Source organism: Gymnogyps californianus, chromosome 2 (genome assembly GCF_018139145.2).
Source record: "Gymnogyps californianus isolate 813 chromosome 2, ASM1813914v2, whole genome shotgun sequence".
Classification (NCBI taxonomy): Eukaryota; Metazoa; Chordata; class Aves; order Accipitriformes; family Cathartidae; genus Gymnogyps; species Gymnogyps californianus.
In genome coordinates this window covers 149,027,733-149,047,263 of record NC_059472.1, presented here as the reverse complement: position 1 = coordinate 149,047,263, position 19,531 = coordinate 149,027,733, and the positions used below count along the sequence as shown (strand labels likewise).

Below are 19,531 nucleotides of genomic sequence, written 5' to 3'. Positions count from 1 at the left end.
GCTTCTGCCCGTTTCAAAATTCACTTCAACCCAATGCATTCCAGCATATTTACTAGATGTGCTACATAAGCTGGTAAGAAAACCAAAATAATAGGAAGAGAATAATAGAAGAGATCAGAAATATAGTTAGAAAGAAACGCTGGAACTCCAAAGCATTTCACTGGATAGTCAATCTAGAGAGGAGAAAAGCAGAAACAGATTTAAGGCAAACAGTTGCACACAAATAGCTTCATTTACATCTGCATACTTCCCAAAACCAGGAATACAATCTAAAACTAAGGCTAGGCTAAGCTAGAGACTCCCATTTAAAATAAGACTGCAAACTCAAGAGCACAAATTTATACAGCTGTTTGGGGTTGTTTTTTTCCAAAAGGGCAAAGTGTGGTGTGGGAGTTGGTGGGGGGAGAAGGTAAAAGAGAAAGGGTCTGATTGTTCCTATTATGACACTGTATCAAAAGGCAAAAATAATTTTTGGTAACATCCAAGATGGCCAAACAGCCCCAGGGTCCCATTGCACCAGGCGCTAGACAGAGTCAGATTTCACCTCCACTCAAATAAATTGCTAATGAAAGAAAACATTAAAAACACATCACTACAGTGGTGGCTATCAATACAAAGCTGCTTCTTGAAAGGTAAAATATGACCACTGTGATGTCTGCAGTCATTCCAAAAATGAAGGGAAATGCTGCTAGTAAGGTAAGTGGTTATTTTATTTCAGAAAATAAAAGGGTTCTCCTTTCCAAAAGAGGAAGCAGAAACGAAAGACTTTTTTAACCTACACAGAGGTGCTCTAGAAGTCAGAATGAATGCCTGCCAAAAACCGGTCTGACCTCAACGATTTGGACCACATCCACAGAGCTATACTTACTAAGAGTATGTTGCTTGTACTGATGGTTAAATTGAACAAGATCAATAGTACCTGAGAAGGTGATAAAGGGAGAATAATCCACTAAATGGTGAGCTGATCAGCCTTTGTTGCAAGAGGGAAGAACTTATCCCATTTGCTTTCATTCTCCCTCCAAGATCTAAAATGGCTCACTACAGACAATACTCGAAAAAGCTGGTCATAGAACAAAGCACAACAGGGGCTCTGAGGGCCAGCGCAACAGGGCAGCAGCTCTGCTCATCTTTGCAGAGATCACAGACTACTGCCTCTGTTCTTCAGGATCAAACAAGGATTAAAATCTTATTAGTAAGAACTGTTTGCATGCTCCAGACTGAAACACCAGTTCCTAATGTAAAGCTATTGCTATGAAATCATACCGCTATGGAACATTTGAACGGATATCTATAAACATACTCACACTTGCAACCCAAAATTATTTGGGACTTAATCAAGGCAAGAAATAACAGGGAAAAAAACCCAAGGACTGTTCTTTGTAACAGTGTTTATATCTTCGGAGAAAACAGATAGAGTGGAATAAGGGCACAGATAAAGTCAGATTTTTGATGTTTGCAATCGACAAGTGAGATGCTATTTCATTGTAAATAAGAGTTAGTTAACAATGTTAACAGTGTTATTCTTGTCGTGTAACTCTTACTAAGAAGGTAAGTATTCAGCTGTTGTATAGAATTTATCCTTTTCAAGCCCTCCTTTTCTTCCATCACTCTTTTCTTAATCGGGCATTGAAGCTTCTAGCTCTAGCTTAAGGGGAGCCTTCTACGGCCATAGGATCCTACTGACATACGTGGTGCTTCACATACACACCAACTTTGCTTTCTTTCATACATCTGCGAGACATGACAGTCACTTCTTGTGTAACATAAATATACATTTAAACATAGAATTAACTCAAGGGCTATGGAAAATTCAGTGAGAAGTGAAGACTTCAAAACTGATGCATCTCTTAATTATTCCAGGTGTTCCAACATTTTCACCATTTAGCAGTGTAATAACAAAGATATACAAATAGGGAAAATACTTTTAAATTTGGTGCAGTAAAATACAATGATAAAGATGCAAAATGTGACTCCTTATAGTCATGTAATCACTGAAGAAAATATTTTTAGGTTACACTTGTAACAAAAATGACTGCTATAACGTATCATTTTTGTTAAGCAATGTAAGAAAGCAGCTAGAATAATCCACTGATGCGTAATTAAAAGCAACTCTCAATCACCTATGGAAATGAAACACAACTGAAATATGCATTAAACCTGTAAAAATAATTCTTCTTTAAGTGGCTTACTGAGTAATACTTCATAAAAATTGCTTTTTATAATTACACAGACTATGTAGCAATAAAGCGGTCCATTAGAAAGCAATCATTATTATGGAGTCCTATCCTGCAAGAAAACTCAAACTTCAAAATTAAACTTCATTCCATTACCAGGAAAAAAAAAAAAAAAACCAGAACAAAAATCAGTCTTGGAGTTTTTCACAAAAATATTCCAGAAGATTCGTATCAGGCCGATTGGAGCATTTTATTTAGACATTTATTTCAAACAAGCATCCTATTAGTTATCCATACAAAAATTCTGTATAATTGAACTACCAAGAAATGCCTCCTTCAGCTAGTATAATGCAGTATTCAGTTTGAAGGGCTCTGGAACAATATGAATTCAGGAGTTTAAGCTCTACAGGGAAAATGTTTGCTCTTACATGCTTAAAACCAATTTGTGCTGTGTCTTGTACATATTGGAGTATAAAGATGCTTTATCATGTCCTGTAAAAGTTTACAAGTTCTGGAGTGCTGCTTTATTTGACTTCCTTTCTTGGAAGAGAGAGAAGCTGTTTTGGCTGAGCTAAAAAACACGACGACTATCCAACAGCATAAGATAGATATGACTCGTGATGGAACTGGACAAATGGTATAAAAAGTTGATAAACCTTTCAAGAGGAAAAAGGGCATGTTTTTGGTGGGGCTTTAACTGGTTAATAGGTTTCTAGAATTGCTCAAACTGTTATCACCAAGCCATTTTCCATTACCATACAACAGGACTTTCTCAAAATGTTTTTTTCTCATTTTTTCCCCATAAGGATTAAAACTAATGCACATTTTAAATCAAGTTTTATCAGTCTTTCAAATTATACAATTTCCTAGAGCAGCTCCCTGAAATACATATTTTCATATTTCCAAATTAATACTTTTTTAAAATGTTAATTCAGGAAAATGCACTGCTGGTGTGGGTTTCACTCCATTTCAAGATGAAAACAAGTATCAAAATATCATAATTTCAAGCAAGCCAATAACAATTTACTGAATAGCCCTAGCAATTCTCCTCTATCTCTAGGACAGTATCCTATACATTGTAGACTAATTTACTCTGTTTAGAAAACTCACATTTTATAATGCAGCATATGTTATCCAGATGAATCCCACTATCATATCTATATTACAGATCTTCCCTCCTTTCAAAGCTTTAACCATTAGATACTTAGATAATATATATGAAAGAATAAAAATATTTCAACCCTAGCCCAAGCAGCAAGCCAGTATCATCATTCAAAATCTTAGTGTTATCTCTACTAAATCAGCTTTTGATGTTCTGAAAGCAAATAAGTAGATATGTTTGCAGCTATCAACTAAAAAATAAAAATCTGAATGTACTTACTCCATTTATTCTACTGTAATAGGAGAAAGAAGTGTTATAGAAAAAGTACCAGAAGTAAATGATTTCTCAAAAAATTCACATGCACATCTTCACACACTTATGAGAAGTTTAAAAGAAACAACTGGTGAGCAATAGCAGCTGGCAATGGAAAAGAATCTTGACGTAAGCATGAATAAGAGTGGAAATACAAAGCTCAAAAGGGATACCATATTCTCCAGATATAAATCAGACAGGAAAAACGAATCGTGCCAAAGATGAAAGAAGAGCTGATCACAGAATCACACAGCAGCTCAGGCTGGAAGGCACCTCTGGAGAGCATCCAGTCCCAACCTCTGCTCAGAGCAGGCTCAGCTAGAACAGGTTGCCCAAGGCCATGTACATTCAGGTTCTGAATATCTCCAGCAATGGAGACTCCACCTTATCTCTGGGCAACCTGTTCTAGTGTCTGACCACCCTCACAGTGTGTAAAAAAAAAAAAAAAAAGTTTTCTTTTTCTTTTTCAGTTTGTGCCCATTTCCTCTTGTTCTGTCACTGACTACCCCTGAGAAGAGTCTGGCTCTGGCTCTTCTGAAAGAAGAGTAAAACCCTTAAAGAATATGAATGAGAAAGAAAAGCAGTAATACAATGAAGCTCAGTAATGGCTTATAAACTAGCCAAAACATAAAAAAAGAAAAGAAGAAATACTCAAAAAGATAAAGATTAAAAATCAAATGTTCTGCATTCCCATGTTAGTACTGATGCTTAATATATTCATGATCTAAAACAGCACAGGGCGACAAAGCAATGAAGAAACACAAAAGAAGATATTAAGTAGGTTAGCAAAGACTGAGAAATTTCTAGACCAGCCCCTGCTCAGTGAATGGAGGACCTGATAGCTATCAGTTTACAGTACTGGCAAATGCAAACTAGAACAACAAATCATATTAATTACTTGGATCTAAACACAAGCATAGGTAAACCAAAAGCAGTTCTTTTTCATTTGCAAAAAAACCCATTCACCTCCTACCAGAAGTCACCAATAAAAATGATGGTATTTGAATGCCTAGTGTTATAAAATTGTGCTCCAAAAATAAAACTAAATGAGTTTGTTTCCATTAAGGCTATTACTATGGCTCAGTACATTGCTTTGAATATGAAGATTCAGCAGCTATTCTCTCTAGTTTTTCATCTTGGGATCTTTAATATGTTTTCAATCTAATTTTAATTTGTTATAGAAAAAGAGGAATGAACTTTCTTCTCAAGGCTAAATTAAACTTATCTCTTGTGCAGGTATCATGAAGTATAAAAAAGAAGAAACAGTTGCGACATTTAATAAAAGCTTTTTTAAAATAAGGCAGACAACAAGTTAATTCCATTGGTTTACTGTTTCTCAAGTCCATGTTTTTTCAATAAAAATAATTAACTGTAGAATATGTGCATGAGCAGAATTTTCTTTTTTTAACAACCAAAAAACCCTCTGCAGTATATTGCCTGAGTAAGCAAATAGCTAAGTATGCAAGTCAGGAACAGAGTCTGCACAGTTCGTAGGAAGCTGTCCTTTGCAATGACAGCAAGTGCAGCAACAGTGTGTTTAGCTAAGAGGAGGTTGGGTGGCTTCATTTTTGACCAGAATGCTATCACAAATCAAGATCTCCAAGAAAACTACGAAGCTGGTCAGACACAGGTTTCAAAAATGTATCAGGATGCTTAACTCTTCCTGGAAGTATCTGAAACGTGGGGTGGACGCATCCTGTAACGCACCCCAAAATCCCACTCTGAAGATGATCCAACCTGGGCCCTGGCTGGAGCACATCAGAACTCCCCTGCAGCTCACAAGCTTGGCGTACCTTTCTGCAGAAACCAAACTGTGGAGAGGGTAATTTGCACGCCTGGAGATCACACCTCAATTTGAGTCAGGGTGTCTATCAGTTTAGAGATAATCATTTTGCCACTTTTTAACTTTGGGGGAAGGAAAACAGCAGCAAATAGAGCTGACCCAGATGAATTTAAATGCTCATGTTAACACTGCTAACTAGGATTAAAGGAATTGTTGCAAAGGTTTTCTTCTTTTGAAGAAAACACTGATAACCAAGATTAGCTCCTGCAAAAGACAGAGTCATTTAAGATTTTTTCTAAAAAGGCAAAGACGCTGTAGCTAAGCAACCTGGCTCTTCCTTAAACTGAAAGTTGGTTTTCATAGCACCTTGTTTATCACTGAAAGCTCTGACAAACCTCCACCTTATTTTATGTAATTGTGTCTGGGGGAGTGCCAGATTAGATCCAGCATACTGTCGTAAAGGGACTTTTCCCATGAACACAGATGATGCAAAGTTATTTTTAAAATAGCATCCGAAATGTTCTTTGTGTCTACTGCATGCTCTTCAAATACACCGAGTTGTGTGAGCAGCCAGTCTGAGAGAACAGATATGCCTGTCTGCTTTTGGATCCAAGAAGTGCTGGCTATGTTTTCTTTATCTGTTTACTGAACTGAGCCACTGCCCTTTGTCTTAGATTGCCCCTTTAGCCCAGGATTTGATACAGCGTTTAGTATTTGTATTCTATCACTAAAGATCTTGTTTTCTTCTAAGAGAAAATATATCCTGACATACGCTCTCTACCCCGGTTTGGGTAGTTCTCTTGCCCTATCTTGGATGTAATCTGTAGCTCCAAGGATGATGATTATTTCCAAATTAGAGGTTAACTATATTCAGTAAACCCTGTTCACTCAGATTGAATCACCAACAAACAGCTTTCTTTTCAAATTTTTCTCATTCTGACTGCATTTTTCCTAATGGACAGGACAGAAAATACATGCAAGTAATAAGCAAAACGGATGATACTGGGTATGACCCACGGGGTTATTACTTTGGATGCTAATCTCTTGTCATGCTTCCCCTCCCACAAAGTGTGTGCATTAATAGCCTTTTCCCAGTTTGACAAGGGCACTGGAAAGCATGTTTGAAAAACCTGAAAAGCACTGGGTTTTTCCTCTCTCCCGACTCAGATCCCATTACAATTTTATTTTTAACCAGCCCCTGCCTCCCCCTTTTTCGGTTGGTTGTCTGTAACACTATGTACAGTATAATAAAATATGATGGTCCCAAATGCTTTGCTTAACAATAGAAAAAAGATTTTGGCTGTACTACTCATTTGTTTTCCTTTCTCAATTGGTTTTGTGTTTGTGCAGAATAAATACACACACAGTAGGCCTATGCATCTTTCTACAAACACAGATAACACACTATATACAGACAGCAATGCAGCTTTTTTGTTTACTCTGCCTCTCTCATTCCCTCTAGATATTTTTGCACACTGTCATTTGTGGAATACTGTTGAAACCCAAAGGGATGTCAGCTGAGCCTGCCTTGCATTGCAAGCTGTTGGCAGTCTCATTAAGGATGGGGGAACAGCATGGAGTCCACTGCCATTTTTCAGACTGATGCTGCTGGTTGGAAGCGTTCGGCCGAGCTCAACAGTTTATGCTGGCTGATTTCTTCAGATGCTCTTCAGCCTTGATTTTATTGTTGGTGTCTCAACAAGGACTCTAAAGTTGTTACTGAAAGTGCCAGCAGCTGCTGCCAGCATGTATGGGGAAGGAATCTAATACATTAAAAGAAAAATCTTCGAAGGTTTCGAACAGGGTAAAAATGCACGTTTTCTTACCCCCCATAACCAGCCTTGCCCGTACAATGAAATTACTTTGGATTTGTTATTCGGTAACTATTTTTTCTATGTTTGTTAATCTCAGAATTATCTGCATTGTTTTGCTCTCTACCCAACTCATTTTAATTATTTCTAACCCTGCAGATATTATCTACCTCATCTGCTGCAGCTCCACAGAATCCAAATCTCTTGCCCATGTATTTTTGGGGGAAACTGTTCCCTATTTGGGTGTCAAGGTAGAGGCAGGAAGGAGAATGTAGTGCTCTGTGCTTCACCATGAGTTGTCCCTTCTTCCCCCAGGTCAAGAAAAGAACATCTGGCCATCAGCCTCTTTTTGGCTGATACAATTTAAAAAAGAGAAAAAAAATCACAACTGAAAGACTTTAGCCACTGCTGCCGTTCGGCTTTCCTGTGTCAAGTCTCACCGAACTTCCTGCCTGATTAGACTGGGCAGTTTCCAGTCATCCTGAGGTTGAAGGGCACTCTTGTTCTCCCTGTTCATCTAGGCTGCTATGAAATTAGGGATATGGGTCCTGTGCACAAAAGAGAACAAATCAGGAAAAAATGACTATATATTACAAATTTATGTAGTCAATTTAAAAATGGGGAATCTAAAGTTTCCAGCACTTGCTTTTGTTTTGTATTCAATTTGAGGGCACCTTACATAAAGCAAGATATTTAAGAGTCACCAACCCACCTTCTGAGGAACACCTAAATCTAAGGACAGATGGCAGTTAAAGGAGGAATAGTATGTCTAAGCATTTTGTATATTTGAATTGTAATATTCTTTAATTCCCCAACCACACACTATTTTTCTTTCAAGCATGGACTAGCACTACAACTATTCCATCACATAATCAGGTTACTCTTGATGACCTTCCAAAGCCAAATCCCCATGTCATAGTTAGCACTATCTCCTAGTGATTCTGTGCCAGAGCACGTGAAGGCAATACAGTACTTTCAACAACAATCTTTATTTTCTGGTAGAAGTTGGGTCCCATCCATTCCTTCCTTTTCTGTCTAGCACATACAGACCACTGGTTTACTATATGTTTACATTCACTGTAATGCACCTCCATCTCCCTCCTTTCAATTGATTTTTATTTAGAAGATAAACACTTCAGGACAGCACAGAAAGTAGGAATATTTGTCTGCTATGTGTCTAGTAGATTTTAGCCACTATAAAATTAACTGAAATACAAGACAAAGTAAAGAGCATTTTAGTAACCCATAAGTTGTTTTTTTCTCCTCTTGTCCATTCCCTAAGTCACTCCCTTCCCCTTCTCTGTCACTTGCTATATTTTCATAGTGTTAGGGAAGAAGGGAGTTGTATCTCTGAAATGCTGAGCTTTATGCCTCAGATTTAATGCACTGGTAGCCCGGCCACATAGTATGGGCTATGCAGTAAACAGACTTTCAGAGCAAAATCAGAAATTCACTATGGCAAAGGCTTACCAAACAGTCTGCAGAAAGGCTATGCTGCACTAAATACTCAAGTCACCTAACAAAACTAGAGGAAGGGGGGGTCTAACTTAAGCAGAACTGGAAATCCAGAGATCTCTGTTCTCTTCCTTAATCTGCTGGAGACAGACTTTGTAATCTGGGGCAGAGCATTCCAGCATCAGCATGTATTTCTGTATCTGCCTCTAAGAAGATAAGAGAGGATGGGGAATATCATTTCATAAGCATTTATAAGGCAAACTGTGTAGAAAGCATTGTCACACAACTATGTAATTTACCCTTATTCCACATGGTAGATTCCAATGAAACAAAGCGTGAAAAGCAGCATATGGGACCTGCTTGTAAAGAAAGAAGTCCCCATCAGACTGAACTTTCATAAAGTGGTGACCATAGGGTAAAAGGAGAGAAACCTTCTCTATAGATTGTTCCCAGCAACTCCCCATCCCCAGGATCACTGTTAAGCAAGGAGTCTCATCCTCTTCAGGTGCAATAAGGAAAGGCACTCCCTGCTTGCAAGTTTCATTTTGGGGGAGGTTTGTATTACCTATATATCCTTCTCTTAGCCATGAGAGCCTTGTTGATTTAACACTTTAATAAGTGCCATGGAGAAGGAAAAACAGCTGGCAGGTTTTTGCTCTACATACAAGTTGAAAAGCCATTCATGAAGCGGCATTCATCTCGTTACCCATGTTATTAACACCTTAAGGTGTGAATATGAGCCACTCATTAAAGAACTTCTGCCCTAGAATGTATATTTTAATTCCTTTTTGCATCACAGGAACTCACTTACGGACTACAGCATCACAGTAGGCTTACTAAAACAAAAACATGCAACTGTCCAGTATGAAAAATAAAACATCCTTTGTAACATCACAACGTAGTGCTTCCTATTGTCAAAACAGCACAAAGCAGCTCTGGTTTTATACTGATATATCAGGTTGGACTCAACAGTAGCAGAAGTGCTGTATAAAAAAAGAAAGATTATTGTAAACTATGTAGAGCAGCCTTTGTTAGCGCTAAAGAACAAGGAAAACACTGCAGAATAAACAGAGACAGAAAAAAACAGTGCAAGTGAGTCTGGTAAATAAAAGCTCTGCAAAGAAACTTACTTGAGCACAGCCAGCATTACAACACACCCCAGAATCCCAACATAAAGAACTGATCTGTAATGTACATTTTAAGTAAAAGAAATGTTATTCTCTCCTTCAGTAGACAGGAAACGCCCACCGCCCTCTCAGCAGGAGAGTGAAGCCCAGAACACCAAGAACCCAGTCCTGGCTCAAAGCTGGTGGAGACACTGTCTCTGCATCAGTGGTCCATGACAGCCACCTCAGTTTCTCATGCACAGTAAGAGAGCAAATCATAGAGTGGAGATTTTCCAGCTTGCCCACTGAGACACTAAAGACTGTAGAATTAAAATGTTTTGTGCAAGTCATAGAAAACTTTCTGTAACCCTTAAGGTTGTCTTTCATGCAGAATTTCATTCTGCACTCAGTTTCCTAAATGACACTCCACTTGACTCATGTGCAATAATAAAATGGAAGGTAGATTTTACTGAATGTCATATTCATGAAGAAAACCCCTTCATAACCAGAGTGAATTCTAGAGAGAAATAAAAACTACTTTTTACTCCCCTGAAAATTAATTGTGAGAGTGCAAAAAAATCCTTTTATTTCCCCCCCTTCTCCAACAAATTCTTCTAGAGAGAGTAGCTTTTTGCATTGTTCTCTCCAGGACACACTCTTAAGGACTTAGATTTGGAAGGGAAGTGTAATTGTGGAATTATATCCAGTTTGGTTTGACTGAGATTCTATTTTCCTATATATAAAGAATACAGAGCGTGATTCAGAGCCATTACAGCAAACAATGGGCTTTGACCAGACCAAAGGTGCATTAAAAGCCCACCTTTGATCTTTCTTCATTTTCTCCATTTTACTTTTACCTTCGTTTTTCTTAGTCTTCTCATAGGGATTTTTTTTTTTCCCTTTTCTTCCTGGTTGCAGGAAGAGATGCAACTTACAATCCCACCCCTCTGCTGACAATTTTGCTCATAAGACTTTAGGAAAAGGAGGAGCACTTGCCAAAATACCTAATCACATTCAGGATAACTAGCATATATTAAAAAACAAGGTTTACCAGATCTCATGGGAAACAATGTTTTCTTCTAGGAAGAAATATGAGATATTAAAAAAGTGTTCCCTTGAATTCAGAGTCAAAAAGTACTTGACAAAGAAAAAAACAAACCTTTTTTTTCCATTTGCAGAAATATTTCATTTAAAATTAGTCTTTATCAAAGACTACTTGATTTCTCATTTCAAGTTTATTTTAAGAAAAAAATTCAAGTGAAAAATATCAAAAAGGATGTTTACAAAAACTCTTGAGTTTTTCTTGCTCAAAACTGTTAGTAGATGAATTCATCAAAACCAACTCTTTTCCTAAATTTAGATTTGGCTTTGATAAATCGACATTTTTATAACAAATTAGGCAAACATTCCCTGACTTCTCATAGAAAACCATCAACTTTCACTGCATTTTAATTGTCCTTTCTGAAAGCACAGAAGTGCATGAGGTGCCTACTCTCAAAGAAAACATATGGGTGCCTTTGAAAACAACATCATATGCCATAATAAAAAGAAAAATCATTGAATGTATTTTGTTTTAAAGTTTCATTGAACACATATGACTGGCCAGGCTGAATTATCTACGATATGCTGACAGACGGAGCCAGACACAGACCTTCAGAAGAAAGGGGAAGCAGGAAGGAGCTGAACAGAAACATTTAGTCAGCTCTGTCAAAATGTTGGTGTTTCAATTAAGAAAGAATTACAGTATCCAATTCTGCCTGTTATTCTGTATCATTCTACCAAAAGCCCATGTTTTTCTGAATAATTATTAGTAGTAGTTGAGCTACTTTTACTGTATTTTGCAAGGCTGTCCAGTCAAAAGCGACACTGACATTAAAAGCCTATTTTGATTTTGAGCGTAAAATAATTGTTTGACTTTCAAGCAGAACTTCATAAATCATTTCACTGGTAATATTCTTTTTCCCGTATAGCTGTTATTTCTGCACAATAACTTAGTTTCTGTTTTATTTAATGCCAATATTCCTGAAATGCAGGCACTCCTGACACTCACGCATACTGTAACGCCTTGCACAAAGATTTTTTCAGCCTACAAACCACATTTAAAGTCCATAAAATAGATAGCATTTATACTACAGAAAATTATTCACAATGGAAAGACTTGTTATTGAAGTGTAGCTCAGTCCCTTAGGGACAGACATACCTCAGAATTGTTGAGATGACACCTGTGTGTCCCCGAGAACCATCCCTCACTCGAACACTGGTCAATGTCCACCTTCTGCAGATTGATGTCGACTTTGACAACACCTCTGAAAATAGAGAAAAACAGCCTTGAACACAGCAACTACAGAAATAGGTTAAACTTCTTTATAATGCTGTAGCCTGCAAAGTGGAACTACATCTTTCTTCTAAATACGGAATTTGATGAAAAGTCTGAAAACAGAGAAGTTTTGTGTTCCCAAAGCCACGATTGCAGAGACACATTCTTATGTCAGACCTTAATGAGATGTATTACAACAAGAGCTCAGTAAATCTAACGCACTGACTAAGTGTAAGGTAGCAGGTAAGGCCACTGATGTCTGTGAAACAAAACAAAAACACGTTTCTGACACACACAGGTCCTCAAGGACTGTCTGAGCTGTATTAGTTCTACGCAAGAACACTCAAGTTTTCATCATCAACAGTTGCCCTTAGAATTTTTTTTGAATGAAAAGCTAACAACCCAATTTCAAAGCCAACACTATTTTATAAACGACTTGGAAATTACCAGAAGAAGACAAGCTGTAAGACTGTAGTTGCATATCTTAAAGCCTTCAAAAATTTCCTTATTGTCTCTAAAATAACCCCCAAAATTACTTTGGACATAGAACATTTATAGCATCATCTTGTGATAGCACATATCTGTGACTGCTTTGCTGCTGTCTGGACTTCGCAAAAATGTCAGTATGCAACTTCTGGTAGTTAGATCATTACACGGACACAATCGTAACAGATGAATGCTCTGTACCGATTTCTTAAATCTAGGGTACCATTCCTTTTAAGTCAACTGTTTCAGCCACTTTAGACAAAAGTTTTGATTTCCATAGTCTGAACTTCCACAACTGCAAAGACCACCATCCCTCCTTTCAGGCTGCGGACTACCAAGGGCATGGCCCAACTTCTATCTCAAGAACACCTTGCTCACCTCAAAGTGTGTTGCCTCTTTGAATTAAAGCTCAGTATATATAAGAACGCTAATAATAATAATAAAAGAGCTACAGAGCCATGTATTTGAGAGGCCGCTTATGAACAAAATCAGAACAGGCATAAGAGTGAGCTTGATCAAAATCAGGACAATACTGCTCCCTCATACCTGGCCCCAGTACAACCAAGTGCAAAGTGTCCACAACAGCTATATTTGGACATTCATCTTCAGACATGCTCTATAGTCATTGGAGAAACACAAGCACATCATTTAAGTGATCTGAAGAAGAATGCATTAGGAAATTATATAGGGTAGCCAGTAGGAAGTTAGACAGTACAGGTGCACTTCATCCCCCTCCGTCTCCTGCCTAGAATGTAAATAATCTGATGCTGGGCACACTTAGAAATGACCTGAAATAAATTTAAGTGCTGGCTCTAGCAAGTTCAAATTGAAATAGCACACACCACGCTTCTAGAATATTCAGAAATATTCTTAGTTTACAGCTTTGTGCCTTTCCACTCGTGAGCAACAGCTTCTCCAGGGACTGCTAAAACTACACTTCCACCCCAATGAACTGTTTTTCCCATGTTCCAGGTGACCAATGACCTCAAGGGAAAAACTGCCATACTGTACAGACTAACTCTTTATAAGATGTTGATGTCAGTGGATTACAAGCTTATCTTAACCTGATAACAAGGTATCTGTCTCAGGTGCTCACAGGAGTAGAGGTAACTAATTCCTCATCTGGTCACATGCAGATCCCATCAGGTAGGTTTCTAATATTTTCTGGACCTTTCTGAGCATAAGTATTAGTGTGTGGGCTGGGGACAGGACCTGTTCTGGAAGTGAATAATCTCACCGTGGCTGCATACAGGTATGAAGCAGGCAGCAGGACCAGGACCAACACTACTCTTTGCTCTCCTAGTTCACATTATATACCAGGCACCTTGGCAAGGGCCTCTCAAGCATCAGTATCATTCTGACTACTCTAAAGAAATCAGTTTATACAGTAGGAAAAACAGTGATGATTCATCCTTATTAGGACTGTAACAGATTCACCTGGGAGACTCTCAAGCACCTTAGGGAAGCAGGTCTTTATTTCCTTTACATGGAAAGCTTTTCCCTTGTGTACATTTTGTTTTTAACTGGTAGGAGAGGAAATTCCCCTTTCCCTCTACAAACACTTCTGCGAGGAGAGAGGTACAGATTGCAAATTAAGGGTAAACTAATCAGTGCTAGGAGAGGAGAAAGACCTTAAGAATTTGCTGTGTGGTTTCATAAGCCAGCCCTGTAGAAGCACAGTGTTAGTACAAAGGGATATAAAAATTTTCAAAAGAAAACTTACCTAGAGGTTACTTGTGAGAAAGACAACACATACAAGCCAGAGGAATTAGGGACAGTAAGCGCACTGAGAAGCATTTGAGTATGGCCTTGTACCAGACATGCTGCAATTTGAAGAATTAGTGGCATGTTCCGGTGGGCCAAGAGGCAGAAGTCAGGATAGCATCCTAACGCTCAGAGCCACGCACTGGAAAGAAAGGAAATGTACTTCTGGATTTTTCACATCAGAATTGATTAAATAACTTGTATCCTTTGAAAACTCTTTGATACTATTACTTTGTTCAAAATAGATGTGAAAATCATAGATTCATACAGCAGCTGTCATTGGAAGAAACCTTGTGATCATCCAGTTCAACCACCTGCTCAAAGCAGGCTCAGTTCAGCTGGGTTTTTTAATACCTCCAATAATGGAGACTTCACCACCTCTGGGAAACCTGATCTAGTGTCTGACCACCCTCACAGTGTAAAAAAAAAAGTTTTCTGATGTTTAAATGGGATTTCTTGTATTTCAATTTGTGCCTCTTGTACTTTCTGTCCTTTCACTGACTACCCCTGAGAAGAGTCTGGCTCTGTATCCTTTACACTTTTCCATCAGGTATTTACACACACGTTAAGATCCCCCTGGAGCCTTTTCTTCTCCAGACTGAACAGTCCCAGCTCGCTCAGCCCTTCTTGTCTGTCACATGCTCCAATCTTTAATCATCTTTGTGGCCCTTCACTAGGCTCACTCCAGTACATCCATGTCTCCTGTACTGAGGAGCCCAGAAGTGGACACAGCCCTCATGACGGGGCCCCATCAGGCTGGGTAAAGAGGAATGATCACCTCCCTCAACCCATTGGCAATGCTCTTCCTCTCACAGCCCAGGAGGCTGTCGGTCTTCTTTGCCACAAGCGCACATTGGTGGTTCACATCAAACTGGTGTCCACCAGGACTCCCCAGGCCTTTTCTGCAAAGCTGCTTTCCAGTCATTAAGCCCCCAGCCTGTACTGGTTCATGGGATTATTCCTCCACAGGTGCAGCATTTCCCTTTGCTGAACTTCACAAGGTTCTTGTTTGCTCATTTCTCCAGCCTGTTTTAGTCCCCCTGAATGGTAACACAACCACCTGGTCTCTCAGCCACTCCTCCCAACTTTTATCATCTGCAAACTTGCTAAGAGCACACCCTACCCTATCATCCAGACCACCAAATGAAAATGGTAAACAGAATTGGCTCCAGTATCAACCCCTGGGGTATATCAATAGTGACCAGCCTCCACCTGGACTCCAGTCATCTATACACAGAAGGCTATCGGGTTGGTTAAACACTATTTCCCCTTCATAAACCCATGCTGACTACTCCCAATCACATTCTTCTCCATGTGTTCCAGAAGTGGTTTTCAGGAAGATTTGCTCCATCACCTTCCCAGGGATTGAGGTGAGGCTGATCAGCCTGTAGTCCTTGGAAGACATCAAGTACCTTGGCCTTTTCCATGTCCTCTGTCACAAAGTCCACTGCCCCATTCAGCAGCAGGCCCACATTCTCCCTAGTCCCAGTTTTGCTACCAGTGTACTTATTTCTTGTTGCCCTTCATGTCCTTCACCAGATTCAGCCCCATATGGGCTTCGGTTTCCCTAACCCCACCCATGCATAGAATCATAGAAACATAGGTTTATATGTTTTATATAAACATCATTTAGGTTGGAAAAGACCTTGAAGATCATCAAGTCCAACTGTTAACCTAACACTGCCAAGACCACCACTAAACCATGTCCCTAAGCACCACGTCTACACGTCTTTTAAATACCTCCAGGGATGGTGACACAACCACTTCCCTGGGCAGCCTGTTCCAAGGCTTGACAACCCTTTTGGTGAAGAAATTTTTCCTAATATCCAATCGAAACCTCCCCTGGCACAACCTGAGGCCGTTTCCTCTTGTCCTATCGCTTGTTACTTGGGAAAAAGAGACCAACACCCACCTCGCTACAACCTCCTTTCAAGTAGTTGTAGAGAGCGATAAGGTCTCCCCGGAGCCTCCTTTCTCCAGGCTAAACAACCCCAGTTCCCTCAGCCGCTCCTTATAAGACTTGCTCTCTAGACCCTTCACCAGCTTTGTTGCCCTTCTTTGGACACACTCCAGCACCTCAATGTCTTTCTTGTAGTGAGGGGCCCAAAACTGAACACAGTATTCGAGGTGCAGCCTCACCAGTGCCAAGTTTAGGGGGATGATCACTTCCCTGGTCCTGCTGGCCACACTATTTCTGATACAAGATGCTCATGTTCACGGTCATGCTCGGATCGCATCTCCATATTCCTCCCAGGTTACCTGACCATGCCCCCACCTCTTGTGCACTTTCACTTTATACTTGAGTTTTGTCAGGAGCTCCCTATTAAGCCATGCAGGCCTGAAAATTATCTAATTTCAAAATATTTTCACAATGCTTCTTCCAGAAACACTACAAAACTCTTCCATTTGAAACTAAATGTGTTTTCTCTTTGCTTCTCTTGTGTTAAAAATTCTTACAAGAACATTTGCATTTCACAAAACCCAGTCTTCACGAACTTAATACAAACATTTCTACCTACACTCTTCTCCTGTCTGCAGCTCTTATGTCACACAACCTGAACTTCTGATATGATTAAGTTGTTCTGCTTTTTCCTTTTCTCAGCTTTATGAATTTCTGGGGTGAAAATCTACAGGAAGGAAAAACAGCACAGTCCAGAAGCAGGCACATGAAAACAATCTCTCCTGACAGTTACAATCTACCATAGGCTTTCCATTTTTTCCACCATGGCGCGTATTATTCTTTTTTCACTAGACCTCTGCAATATATGTTCATGCTTCATGGTAACATCACAGTTCTGCTGAGGTAGTAACAGGGTCTGCAGCCACTTGAGGATATAACGCTTTCAAAAGAAAAGTTTCTTTAAGCATACATGTGGCATTTACAGAAAGTATCATGATGGTACAAGACTTTTACTGCATTCATTTGGGATGCTTTGCCATTTTAAAACACCATCTCAGACTTTTACCCCACTGTTATTACACATAGAGTACACATACATGATGATATATTTCTGAAATTCATCTGTGATTAATACAGTAGCTGGCACAGCCTGTTTAGCCACCCACGTTTTCAGTTATTTTTGATTCAGCATTCGGAAAATGGAACATATGGAAGAACACATCCTCCTAGAATGTATATGGATGAACTACTTGTAAGTGTTATATTTATTGAACTAACTGGGAATAATTGCAGCTCTGCTATCTTGATAGAAGCGATCAAGACAAATATCAATGGTATAAGATTAGACTCAGCTTGTCAGCATAACACATTCATCCACACTGACAAGGCTGCCTGGCTGAACTCAAGCCACAGTGCTAAGTTAATAACAATATTACTGGTAATTGTGGACCATCTGGCAAGTAAGTATATTTTGTTAATCTCCTTATAACAATAAATATTTGTTTTCTGCCACGATTTTACAGTCCCTACATAAAAAAGATACTTAAGGATTGCACATTCATGTTTAACAAGTAGTTAAGAAAGAATTAGTTGAATTGTACATAATAGATAATCATTGAAGAATGATGTCATCAGGGATTTTCTGTCGGGTCAGAGGTTTGATTTAAGAGGCTTTCATGTCTGTCTTAATTTCCAGTACCACTGTTTGTTGGCATGCTGTATGCCTCGAAATCTGTGCCAGAAATTGATTTAAGCTTATTTTCCCAACCTACTAGCTATCTTGATAGTTTCAATACTTATAATATTTCATTGTAACAACATGTTGTAAAACCTGTATCTACAGAAGAATTTTTTTGCCTGTACTGTTACATCATAAAAAAGCAGAAGGTGCATGTTCTCTTCCTCCAAGCCAGCTTAAGCCAGAACTGCACAGAATAATAGCCTGCCAGCATTTAAATGGTGATAAACAATATCTTTGTCCTCTAGATCTTCAGAAGCTTTTTGGCACAGAGGTCATCACAGCTCAGCTAAACAGGCATTCAAAGTTTGTACACTTATTTTTGTACCTGTAAGCATTGCAAGCAGCCATAATTAAGGTATAAGGCACAGTTATCATATGCTGAAGCAGACATCATCCCCCAAATCTAAATGCCTGCCTAGATTCTTGCTGCCATATTCATTCACCTCTACATGTGTCCTTCATAAATCCTCCTTACCACAAAACAAGGAGATAAGAAAAACAAATTCTCTACAACCATCTCAAATCTGCATATGCCCACACCTCTAGATAAATGCATACTGTAATTAGTATAGCCAGCATTTTCAGGGCAGATACCTTTTCTGACCATTCTCATTTTGGAGGCTGACACTTTCAAGAACATTAATTTTCAAACAGTGCATGCTACCTGACACCTGAGGCTCCTTCAATGTACCATCAACTGAGCATCCAAAAATAATCCTGGTATCAAATTCACAAGTGACTTTCAGCCGTAAGTCTTACTGGCAATCAGCAGCTTCTGCAGGTTCAAGTTGTTTTTGAAAGTTAAGATTTAGGATTCCACATCACTTAGACGTTTTTAAAGCTATTACCTCTGCATATCCAGCCAGATTCACAAAAGGCTACTGGGACATTACATACAACATTATTTTGATCTGGTCACGCAGTTACCACCAATTTCTTACCAAGAGGACAAAGACAGACTTACCTAATTCCTCAGCCATAGCATGACTGCTGCTTTTCAGCACACATTTTCACAGGAGAACCAGCATTCACTAAAAATAAACTTAACTGAAGAGCAAGGTATAGCAGTGTGGGCACATGAATTAGGATTCACCTGCAAAGAAAATCTCTCTAGGCCACAGTACTACAAGGGCAGAATACTTAAGGCTGAATCCTATGTTGTCTGAAGAATTGTTTCAGATTTAAGTCTGCCTTCAGATTTATGGCATGCAGTGCTGCCTCTCTGGGGATTTCCCTGCAGTTTAGTCAGAGAGCTTCCTAGATACTTCGAGGGGCGTGATTTTTTTTTTTTTTGCTTGAGGATGTTCAAGTTGCTGCTAGCATCTTAACTGTGTCACAAAACATCACCTTGTATAAGCATGCAAGGTGTCAGTGATGGTGGGGTACCACTTACATTAGATTCTCCCTATGAAAAAAGGTCTTGAAGCCAAATTCAAGCTATTTAGTAAGAAACCAGTATTTTTTTTAATGCTCCCACTACTATCCATGGGGTCAAAGAGACAGGTGGAAAGAAAGGGCCTCAAGGAACAGTATAGAAAGTGATATAAGAAAAGAGGTTAGGAACAAGAAAAGCTTTTGAA

At 39.0% G+C, this 19,531-nt stretch overlaps 1 protein-coding gene across 1 annotated transcript in view; it reads right to left on the bottom strand.

The window, feature by feature from the left end:
• The window catches only part of GPR158 (G protein-coupled receptor 158), a 207,345-nt gene that overhangs the window by 179,893 nt on the left and 7,921 nt on the right, over positions 1-19,531 (bottom strand). Inside the window, exon 2 of the mRNA XM_050891873.1 lies at positions 11,944-12,049. Coding sequence (XP_050747830.1) covers positions 11,944-12,049 — 106 coding nt within the window. The remainder of the gene's footprint in view (positions 1-11,943; positions 12,050-19,531) is intronic.